The sequence below is a fragment of the Cervus canadensis genome, chromosome 7, assembly GCF_019320065.1.
Source record: "Cervus canadensis isolate Bull #8, Minnesota chromosome 7, ASM1932006v1, whole genome shotgun sequence".
NCBI classification, from domain to species: Eukaryota; Metazoa; Chordata; class Mammalia; order Artiodactyla; family Cervidae; genus Cervus; species Cervus canadensis.
Genome location: NC_057392.1, coordinates 71,103,144 through 71,115,149, shown reverse-complemented (window position 1 = coordinate 71,115,149; position 12,006 = coordinate 71,103,144). Strand labels below are relative to the sequence as shown.

At 46.4% G+C, this 12,006-nt stretch overlaps 1 protein-coding gene across 8 annotated transcripts in view; it reads right to left on the bottom strand.

The window, feature by feature from the left end:
- The window catches only part of TNIK (TRAF2 and NCK interacting kinase), a 390,807-nt gene that overhangs the window by 75,140 nt on the left and 303,661 nt on the right, over positions 1–12,006 (bottom strand). For 5 of the 8 annotated variants that reach the window (XM_043473737.1, XM_043473739.1, XM_043473738.1 and 2 more), the window contains 3 exons: positions 2,383–2,493; positions 1,320–1,406; positions 51–239 (listed from right to left, as the gene is read on the bottom strand). In XM_043473737.1, coding sequence (XP_043329672.1) covers positions 51–239; positions 1,320–1,406; positions 2,383–2,493 — 387 coding nt within the window. The remainder of the gene's footprint in view (positions 1–50; positions 240–1,319; positions 1,407–2,382; positions 2,494–12,006) is intronic. The other 3 variants (XM_043473740.1, XM_043473743.1, XM_043473744.1) reach the window with 1 other exon arrangement.

Sequence of the window (12,006 nt, the reverse complement as noted above, 5' to 3'; positions counted from 1 at the left end):
TTATGGCCCGTATGCTCAAGGCAGTGTAGGTACAGGCTGCGCTTACTTACCTCCTTGGCCCACGCTGGTTTCTCACTAGGACTCATCCCCTCTTTGTAATGATACAGTGGCTTCTTCTCCACAGGCCTCTGCTCCTGCCGCTGATGCTGAAGAGAAACCAAGTAGTCTCTCTCTTGCTTTAGCTGTCTCTGTAGCCTTTCTGCTTGTCTCTGTTCTTCCAACTGCTTGCGCTTATATTCCTGTCCAGATCAGGAAAGGAGAATAAAGAAAAGGCTACATTACCATAGGGAAACCATTGGTCAGTACCAGGGAAGCATGCAATGGAAGCCAAAGAGATGATAAATAACAAAGGACCTTAATACAACAAAACCACAAGAGGACACAGGGATGTGCCATGGAGATAAGGCATAGCCTCTGGTTAGCATCTGCACATAATGTGGCATTTAATGAAAACACTACTGTTTTAATGGCAACCCCTATAGAACAGCACCCTTCACAAAGTGACTTGTCCTCGATGAATTGTAACCAAGAAAATGGCAACAACGAGGACACTTCGATGGTCAGTGCACAACCCCTGTAAGGAACTATCCACTTTCTGGTTTAGTCATTAAACTATTCAAACATGTACAATTTACAAAACAAAGTAAGAACCTAAAGATACTGCCTAAATCATCTTTCATTTTGACAAAACTTGGGCCAACAGAAACCATTAGCAAAAACACGTACAGGCTTAAAAAAAAAAAGAACACAGTGCCACTGAATAAAAAGTTACGTTTAAAAAAAAAGATACACCAGGCAGCTCATTTGGAGAGCAGTGCAATAAGGCTGAAAACAAACAAACAAAAAAACCCCAAAAAACACTTCAAGTGGAAGCTGCCTGAGCAGGGAACACAAAATGTTCCCATCGTGAGGGTAAAACTAATAGTCTGCAAATGAAATATGACTCCAGAGCTGAGTGGTTTCCTACGGATGAGGGATACTCTGCTGTGATTGTATTCCAGCATGTTGCAAATGACTGCGAACATTACTCTGCAATAAACACAGTGGGTCTCAGAAACAGCCTGGACTTGGACTCAGACTGGATTCACGATGAAGTTTTGCAAATGGCTGGCGTTAATAAAGAACGTGCAACAAGTATATTCAAAGTTGTGACTCGGCACCCTGGGTCAGGAAACTCATTAAGTTTTAGAAGATTTTCCAGGTCCACGAGGCTGGGTGGATCCCCGTTTCCTGACTGGCACGTTAGAGACCACACACACACACACACACACACACGAGATGGACACGGAGCAGACCAGCGGGCTTGGCGTTCCCATTACCAGAAGTAGAGCTTGTTCATGCAGTAGCTGCTGTTGTAAGATCTCTAACTGCCTCTGCTCCTCCTCCAGCTGTCGCCTGATGTACTCCTGGAGAGGCAGGCAGCAGAGAATGCAGAGGAACACAACGAGAGGGAGAGGGAGAGAGAAAGAACCGGTAATTTCAAAGGTGAGAAGAAACTGCCAAGTGAAGTGTGGAAGAAAGGAGGGAAAAAAAATACCCCAACACCTCTTCACTAAACAGGAAAGATACCCTGCACCACAGCAAAAGCACGTCAGTGCAGTCAAAGGCACAACAGCAGCGGATGGAGACAGCTCAATGCTTTGCTGTGACGATCTGGTTTTGAGAACCCAGCTTTTGCTGGTGTTGTGGTTAAAGTATTATCCATATACTTTTTATTTTTTGGCCATGTGGCATCTTAGTTCCCAGACCAGGGCTCGAACCTGTGCCCCCTGCAGCAGCAGCATGGAGTCTTAACCACTGGGAAGTCCTGAGAACCCAGCTTATTTTAAAACTTTTCATTATAGGCTCCCTCTTTACGGGCTACCTGAAATTAACAAGGCTGTACAGTTCAGAGGCTGCTCGTTGTAAGCAGTGGGGATAAAATAATGGCTGAATGCCGTCGTGAACTGTCTTTGTAAAGGAACCATCCTGCAGTTTCACTGCGCTGCCCAAACATGATTCTAACAGAGAGAAAGGGCCTGCATCGACGGCTCAGAGTCATGGAGACCAGAGCAGCGTGAGTAGGAAAGCGCTTCTGAAGCGATGAAAGAGGAGGACTTGGCTCATTTATCATGCCTCAGTGCCACTCTCAAAGCAGGTGCCCTGGCCTGGGAGAAGCACGAAATCAAGGTGTCAGGGGACTTCGGCTTGGGGAAGAAGCCAGGTTGAATGAGCAGGCTTTGCCCAGGTTGTGCGTTTGACTTCTTGAATAGGTGAGAATAGTTGCTGCAGCAAGAGTAAAAACCGGCTTAACCCGAGCAGACCTAAGAGAAGGTGACCCAGAGGCGGCTGGCGCTGTGTTCACGCGGGGCCGTCGGCAGGGCTCCCAGGTCCCCGCGGTACCTGCTCGTGCTCTGCGCGCCTCCGCTCCTCTTCCCGGCGCATCTGCTCCTCATAGTGCCTGCGCTGCTCCCTCTCTTGCTGTTTCCGCAGCTCCTTCTCTCGCCTTTGTTGCTGTGGGGGAAAAGCAGACGACCATGAAGGAAATCAGCAGGGAGAGCCGCAGAACCGTGGACGTGACTGACTGTCCGCGAGACGCCTGCACGCCTGAGGGCCTCTCACCTGTGCTATCTGGGGACACACGGGTCGGGATGGGGCGACAGCAATTCAGTATTTATCACACAGGTGAGCTCCCCAGGTTTATCTGTCTCCCAAGAAGTTCCCGCTCAGAGCTTCCTCCCAGTTGGCTGATGGGGGTTTTCAAATCAGGGGTGGGTAACACAGATGGATAGCTTCCCTGGTGGCTCAGTGGTAAAGAATCTGCCCGTCAATGCAGGAGACGTGGGTTCAATCCCTGGGTGGGGAAGACCCCCTGGAGAAGGAAATGGCAAGCCACTCCGGTATTCTTGGCTGGGAAATCCAATGGACAGAGGAGGCAGGTGGGCTGCTGTCCATGGGGTCACTAAGAGTCAGATATGACTTAGCAGCTAAACACCACCACCACTGATGTATAATAAATTAGTCATTATATATCATCAAGCTGTAAGATTCTACAGACTTTAAAGCACATTCACAGTGCAAATGCTATTCAATGTTTTTCACACCTTGTAGGGCATAAATGGAGAAGGCAATGGCACCCCACTCCAGTACTCTTGCCTGGAGAATCCCAGGGACAGCGGAGCCTGGTGGGCTGCCGTCTATGGGGTCGCACAGAGTCGGACACGACTGAGGCAACGCAGCAGCAGCAGGGCATAAATGGGGCTTCGCTGATGGCTCTGATGGTAAAGAAACTGCCTGTAATGCAGGAGACCTGCGTTCAGTTCTTGGGTTGGGAAGCTTCCCTGGAGAAGGGAATGGCAACCCACTCCAGCATTCTTGCCTGGAAAATTCCATGGACAGAGGAGCTTGGCGGGTTACAGTCCATGGGACTGTAAAAGTTGGGCATGACTGACTTAGTGACGAAACCCCCAGGGCATATACAGATGAAGACAGTAAAAACCAGAGAAGTGAAATGACATGTTCAAGGCTACACAGTAATGATGGCTGAGGGTGCAACAGAATCCAGACTCCCGACTAGGCCATTCCCCCTTCTAATACACCATGTTGTCTTTCTTTTCTGGAGTGTTCACAAGTAAGTGTCAATTTCAACTTGTCAGACTGTGAGCTCAGGAACCATCATCTCATACAATCACCATACCTCTGAAAGTGACACCGTGGCAAGCACCTTTCATACTTTATCTTATTTAATTTTCACAAAAATTTTCTGAGATAGATACTATAGTACTATTATCCCCCATTAAATGAGAAAACAGAGGCATGGAGAGATTAAGTAGTTGTTCAAGGTCATACTCATATGCAAGGTCACATTGAGTAAATGGTAAAGCTTGATTTGAAAGCCTGACAACATGACTCCAGTCTGAACTCCATCAGTACAGAAGATGAAGAGGCAACAGGAGTGACAGATCATAATTATTCCAGCTCTTCATTATACTCTCAGTAAAAGAGAACATCTTAGGAGTAGTGACAGCAGCCAAGGTTTCTCAGCCAGGGATGGTACCATTCCCCAACCCCTGGAGCATGTGGCACGTGCAGGGGCATGTAGAAGATTTTCTGGTTGTTCCAGTGTCTGCAGGGTCATGACTGGCATTTAGCCAGGGATGCTAAACACCCCACAATGTGTGGGACACACATATATTACAAAGTATTTTCCCTGACCACACACCTTTGGAGAAATACTGAAGTCTCTTTGGGTAGGAGCCCAGTACTGACATTAGGATTTCTTCTTCCTCAAATATGGGGTTTGGAGGGGCTGACCAGAGAGGCTCTTCCCTTGTAACAGTCTCAATAGCACTTGGCTGAAGAAACATGAGTATCCAAGATAAGATGGACTGTGACTGCATCACATTGATGAGCTGGCTCTAAAATACCTGGAAAATAGCTCTCTACTACAAAAACTTTGTTCCAGCCCCAGATAAACCAATGACAGATATTCAAAGCTTCCCAAAGAAGCCCCTTCTTGGCACCTGCAATCCTCTAGACCTGCTCTCTTCCAATAACCTCCAAGGATCATTTGAGACTCAATGGCTATCACTTCCAGAACAAGAGTTGCTTGTCCATCTTAGACAGTAGGTGATGGGGAGCTTCTGGAAGACTACAGGTACATGCCATCAAATGTCTTGACCAGATCTGCATTTTCAAAAGGGCTCCTACCTGCCTCGAAATGGGCAGGACCAGAAGCTGAGAATGCAGTGTGTGGCCATTCGATGGGTCCAGGGCACCCACGAGCTAAGCAAAGGCAGCCAGAGAGTCCATGTTTGTTATCGCTGCTGAGACACAGGCAAAAGGAAGAAAAACTAAAAAAACTGTCTGGATTTCCAGTCAGTGCAAGGACTGTAGTGGACGTCAACTTAGAAGAAGAAATTAGAATTAGGCAAAAATAAAATGGGCAGAATTTGGTGACTGTGGGGCGTGTGAGGCTGAGTGGTGAGTGAATTTCTGGCCCAGGAGCATGGCAGATGGTGTGATACAGAAGTTTAGGGAAGGGATGAGGCATGTGCTGGGGAATAGAAACGAGTCAAGTTCCAGACAAGTGATTATTTGTTTTACAGAAAAATAATACAGGAGGATGGGAGTAGAAAACATCGTCATATGAACTGACTGAATAATTCAGATTAAAGACCCAAAACAGAGATATTTCCAACACTTAACCAAAGTGAATCAATGCCAGCACAGAGAATAAAATAATTATGTGTACAGATCTGGCTCCTGGCAGGAAACAGCCCTAATTTAGCTAACATTTCAAGCTTTTTTTACTCCTACCATCAGTCTCTTTCTTGAGGAAAAGAATATAATCAAGGCTTTTGATGATTTAGTAGATTTTTCTGTGAGGGATGTGTACATTTCCAACCCCCTTTTTAGGAATCGATACTGTTTGATAATGACATGCCACTCAGGTCCCTATGCAAGGTGTACACAGTATTGATTGCAACTCAGGAGGGTCTGAGCTTCCCGAACGCTCTGTAGTTTCTAAGAAAGACACTCGAAAGTGACTAATAATTAATAATGATCTCATCTGGCTCAATCACCGCTAAGGCATGGAGGCCTCTGCCAGGGCTTCGGCTCCCGCGGTGAGACTGGAAAAACAAATCACTTCTCCAACCTTCCGAAGGCACTGTGCCAATTCCAGCTGCCATGCCTCAATGTTAACGCCTTTCCAGGGAAAATGTTTGTGCTCTCTCCTCCTGGCTGAGGGATGCTTTGAGGGGACACACCAACACAGGTCCAAGAAAGACCAAGTCCCTGGCCTCCAGCAGACAGCTTTACAAAGATCTGAGGATTCTTGCTGGAAGCAGCAACTGAGGGCAAGGCCTGTGTGTGATCCCCACTGGACTGCCCAGCCCCTCACCGGGGGCCTGGCACCTGGCCAGTACAGAGATTTTGTTGAACTGAACCAAGTATGAAACTCAGGGCAAAAGAAGACAGTACAGTACCATTTGGTGGCCCAGTGGTAAAGAATCTGCCCGCATGACTTAGCACGCATGCACACCAATGCAGGAGATGCAGGTTCGATCCCTGAGTCGGGAAAATCCTCTGGAGAAGGAAATGGCAATCCACTCCAGTATTCCAGAGAAATCCCATAGACAGAGGAGCCTGGTGGGCTACAGTCCATAGGTGCAAAGAGTCGGACAAGACTGAGCAACTAAACAACAACAATAATAGTACCATCTTAATTTGGGGAGGGATTTCTATTCTTATCAATACTTACAGTTAAGAGCACACTGTGCCTTTTCTTATGGTTATTTGAGATGTCTCAACTACTCCACAATATAGATTGTGGACAGGGTCTCTGATGTACTCTGGTTTTTACCTCCTGCTATATCCCATAAAGGGTCTGATACCATTGATGTCTGTTGTCTTACATACTATAGATGAAGCAGCAAGAGAAAAAAGGCTCCCAGAACCTCAGGCCACTCCTTCACCCTTTGATGCCCTCCTGGGCCAGAATATTCTTTTATGCTGAGTATAGGCAAGGCTTGGAATGCTTTTCTAAAAAGAGCCACCCATGATGGGCACTGGCATGGGATTTATTTTCTATCCTAGAGAAAGGAAGAAAAAAATAAGAGAGTAAGACTCAGGGAATCAAATTGAAGCTTAGAGAAATATACTGTTCCATGTCACACAACTGGAAAATGGTGGCACCTCCAAGCAAGCCCAAGGCTGTCTCACTCCACATCCTTTCCACTCTGCACCCTACTATCTCCTGATCCCTAGTACCTGAAAGAATACTCTATCCATTGGAGATGTATCCAATCCAGGTAGGCTATCTCACTGCTTTTATTCTACTTACTGAATCTGAGTTTGATTCCTATGACATTCTGGTAGATTTGGGGAAAACACGATGCCTTTGTGTACATGTTTTGGGACCTTCTATCTTTTACACGTATCATGTTTCCCATTATACAGACTCAGACGTAACATCCACATTTGAGAATTGATATCCCATAGCTGCAAAGAGACAGATCATTGTGGGGAAGAGAGCAGTTATGAGAGGCCACAGGACTTGGGAGGAGGAATGCTGGATCAGAAATAGGAAGACTAGATTCCAGTCCTGCTCTGCCACTGATATTAATGCAAACCCTGCAGACCACCCAGTCACAGTAAATATTTGTTTAACGAATGAGTGAATGCTGTATGGCCTTGAGTGCATCACCTTAACCCACATCGTCAATGAGGGGGCAGATTAGGTGATCATACACGTCTGTTCATTCAAAGAGTCTAAGCAAGAATGTGCTACACTGCAAAGCAAAAGCTGACTAATTCAGAATGAGAAGTGAGGCAAAGCAGAATTCTGCCTGATCTTGGAGACCTCCACTCTTTTCATCCTGGGTGACCCCCTGGAAGTGGTGAGAGGGGACCCTACTGACTGTGGAAGACCAGAGGCGGCCTCCAGAGGACAGCAGAGCAGCCAGTGCAGGATCAAGTCTGGCTCCTTGGGAAGTACCTCAAACCATTCCCTCGACACAGGGCTCTCGGTTCAAAGACACTCAAAATGAAAGGCTCCAGCGTGGTCTTTTGAGTTGACTGCAGGGCATGCCCCCTCGTTTACATAGGATTGTTCTGTGTAAACTTGGGCAGGAGCAGTATTTGTGAGGAGAGGGATCAAGCTTCTGGGCATTCCACTTGCCCACTTCAACATTTGTGAACGTTGCCATTTTGGAAAGACCACTGCATACCATCCACTGCAGGGGAAAAGGCCTGATTCCTTGCAACTGACTCTGGGATTCCAAACCTTTTTTTATAGGACAGTTGTGAGAGTGATGGTGAAGTAGTCTGCCAACTCCAAATTCAATATACAAAAAAAGTAATCGGAATCACAACAAAGAATAATAATTATTCACGGTAAGAACAAATGGTTTTGTAGAGCCTCCTACGATGCCAGGCAATGTCCTAAGCTCTTCACTCATAGCCACTCATTTAGTTCTCACCACAACCTTTTAGGCACATACTATCATTATCCCCACTTGACAGATATGGAAACTGAGGCACACACAGGCCAATGTCTTGCCCAAGCTCACTCAGCTTGTAGTGCAAAGCTAGGTCTATACTCTGCATCTGGCTCTTTGAGATGCTGCCTCTATGGATCTGAAAGACATCTATGGTGAAGATACCTACATATGCAAAGTGAAAGATGTTGGTCCTATGAATGGTTTCTCAAGTGGCCATTTTCCATCTTTTCCTCACAGAAACAGCAATCAGAGAACCATTGGGAAAACTAGTCAACTAGATATACCTGATTCTTTTCTTTTTATATCTACCGAGTGAGTGAGTGAAGTTGCTCAGTCGTGTCCGACTCTTTGCAACTCATGGACTGCAGCCTACCAGGCTCCTCTGTCTGTGGGATTTTCCAGGCAAGAGTACTGGAGTGGATTGCCATTTCCTTCTCCAGAGGATCTTTCCGACCCAGGGATTGAACCCGGGTCTCCCGCATTGTAGGCACACGCTTTACTGTCTGAAATCTTATATCTACTATACACTGTTAAAGATAAACCATCCAACCTACTCATTTACAACTTTCCTGGAAGATTAACAGCCTACATGAAACTCTTCCTTTCACTCCCCAGCCAGCTTCTGATCAGTAGGCAGCCTCATGGCTAAACACCATATGAGCATATATGTGCCAAACTGGTCTTTAAGCATGTAGAATTAGAATGGAGAATCAAGGTTCTAAGCACATTGAGCTTCGAGAAGGCTTCACGAAGAATTCTGGTACTGCCTCTTTGGATGCTGGTCAGTGTGATTATTTCAGGAGCTCCTATTACCTCTGAGCTGCAGTTTCTTTGGGGAAACTCTCTACTTGGGTTTTCCTGGGTTTCATATAGGGGAACAAGATGGCCCAGTGGACATCCTGGGTACCTACGACTCGATAGGTTAGTGTACAAGTCAAGTGCAGATGTAACTCTCAAATTTCTGCTGCAATCATCATTCTGAAGACTTAACATGAGACTCTCATATTGAAGCCTATGAAAAGAAGCCCATTATACACCAGTTTATTAATACAATGTCTGTAGAGAGGGTCACTGCTGCTCATCTGGGATGCTGGTGAATGTGCTAAATTATATCATAGGGAGAAAGGTCGCAGGAACTGGTGATATTTGGGCAAGATGGCAACTACCATTGCCTTCAACATTTCTGGGGCTGATGTGGAAGGCATTTGAGTTCTGTTTGGTATAATCTTGTTTTAATGCAGGGATAGCACAAGGATTTGAATCAATAACAGAATACATTTTCTAACAGTAGGAGTTGTTCAAAAATAGAAGAGGCCACTTCAAGCCTCTGAAAATAAAAGCAGAGATGATACACTAGACAGGCTAAATGACTGTGATGAATACTGTCAAAGGGACTCTTGCTTTGAGAGAAGAACTGGCTTAGACCACTTTTGAGGGTCTTCATGTTCCCCAACCTCTCTGAGTCTTTGAAACTGCTCACTGACTAAAGAAAACAAGAGTGAAATGAAAACAATTGGATCTAAACGTCATATAATACTTTCTGTGAAATTATTTTGTCATAGTTGTATGATTGGAAACAACTAAGAATAATGATTGTGAAACACAAGAGATGCAAACTAGATTTAAGAGAGATTCCATGAAGACCCTGGACAATGCAAGGCTGCCGTAATGTCTATTCCTCACTGTGGCTTAAAAGCAATGCCTACCATCCCTCTAAGTTGCCCTAGCTATACCAAGGGCCGGACACTGCTTAAACTGCACTGTTTCTCCCCCCACCCCCCACCCCCCGGTATGAAATGCTATGGTCTCCCCTGGTGGCTCAGCAGTAAAGAATCCGCCTGCCGTGCAGAAGACACGGGAGACGCAGGTTTGATCCCAGGCTCGGGAAGATCCCCTGGAGAAGGGTATGGCAACCCACTCCAGTATTCTTGCTTGGAGAATCCCATGGACAGAGGAGCTTGACAGGCTATAGTCTATAGAGTTGCAAAGAGCTGGACATGACTTAAGCAACTGACCACACATGAAATGCTGTAACTATTACGTATTACGTATCCTTCCCATTCCTTGAAAATGTAGGCAGAAGTCTGAGCAAAAGGATTTCAAATATTAGTAGCATTTTAAGCTGCAGACCAGAAATGGCAGCCCGACTTCCTCCCCTGGTCAGGCAACCCCTCCCATCACAGGACCTAGGTGACAAAGCAGACAAACCCAGACAGCTGCAAACATAGCAAGCAAGTCAGAATCGGGAACCATTCTGGGCTCCATCGGAAAGTAGGGTTTCCTGCACTCATTCCTACATGTCCCGAAGCACGTGCCTGAATGACATGCCTGTGTGATGCAGAAGCCCGTCAGAGGCCGTGGGCAGGCCCCGCCCCAGGCAGTAAGCATCCACTTTGCCAGCCTGACTCCCAGCTGTTTCAGAATTTCTGTTCAGTTTGTGAAATAACAGGGCAAAAGCCCAGCTAGAAAGCGTTCAATCTTCATGCCGATGCTCACAGCGTCCAGGAAGAAGGGCTGCTCTGCCCCCCATCCGCGGCTGTGACTTGCAGCCCTCATCAGGGTGCCTACAGCTCATGATTAAGTGAATTAAACAGTGCCAGCGAGTTAACACTGCAGGTCCCGAAATGGGAGACTTATTCTTGCTCACGGTGCTTTTTTCTGGTGGAGGGCCTGGGATTGTGACCTGTAGGTGGGAATGCAGCAATCCCTGTCTCCTGCCTGCTCCGGCCACAGTGGGCTGTGAGCCCTTACCCGGAAGAGAGATGACTCAGAGCAGCCATAGTAGGCAGATAGCTGATGGGAAAGAAAACCATCCCCTTATATGGGCAACTCTTTTTTTGATTATTCATTCAGGTACTTACCTGGTGCTAGGGACTATTCTAAGTGCTTTGTACGCAGTACCTCATTTAACCCTCAAAACTGTTACTGTCCCATTTTACAAATGTGCAAGGCTTCCCCGGGAGCTCAGTGGTACAGAATATGCCTGCAATGCAGGAGATACAAGAGATCTGGGTTCGATCCTTGAGTGGGGAAGATCCTCTGGAGGAGGAAATAGCAACCCACTTCAGTATTCTTGCCTGGAGAACTCCATGGACAGAGGAGTCTGGTAGGCTACAGTCCATGGGGTCGCAAAGAGTTGGACATGACTGAGTGACTAAACAACTACATAAAGGTGCAAACTGAGGCATAAAGAAGTCATGTCTTGCCCAATATCACAAAAGCATTAAGTGGTAGAGCCAGGATTCAAACCCAGGCAAACCCTCTCTCTCGCTTTTCTTTCTCTCTTTTTTTTTTTGATGTGGGCCATTTTTAAAGTCTTTATTGAATTTGTTATGATATTGCTTCTGTTTTATGTTTTGACTTTTTGGTCCTGAGGCATGTGGGATCTTACCTCCCTGACCAGGTATTGAACCTGTACCCCCTGCATTGGAAGGCGAAGTCTCAACTACTGGACCGCCAGTGAAGTACCCCGGGGTAATTTCTTACTATTTCCTTGACAGTCCTGTTTCTTTCTTTCTAGCAACAGGGTCCCTCCCAAAGTGCTGTGTCCCTGGGGCCCAGAAGCTTACTATTCAAGCATCACCACATCTCTACCTCTTCAGGTGTTTTGTTTAGGTACCAGTAGGAGGTAAGACCTGGTGCAGTCACTGGTGGCAACGATGGGATCATAATTACACAGTGTTGGAAGTGACAGAAAGAAAGACTGATGAGAATCCATCAGAAAGCAGAGTTTCCCCAGGAGAAGGTTCTCTGACACTTGGCTAGGAAGGAGACCTTCCAAGGTGACAGCTGAGCCTGCAAGATGAGGAGCATCCAGAAGGAAGAGAATGGGCTGTGTGCTGGCACTGGACATCCAGGATGGCCAGCTACGTTAACAGTAGAGGCAGACCCTGGCCAGGCAACAACAAGAGGGGTGCTCTCAGAGAAGCCCTCGAAAAGGGATGGAAAAGTAAATGGGGAAGGTACGTTAGAGAATGAAGGATGACAGGCAATGGAAAATGCTATTCAGAAAACCCTTAAA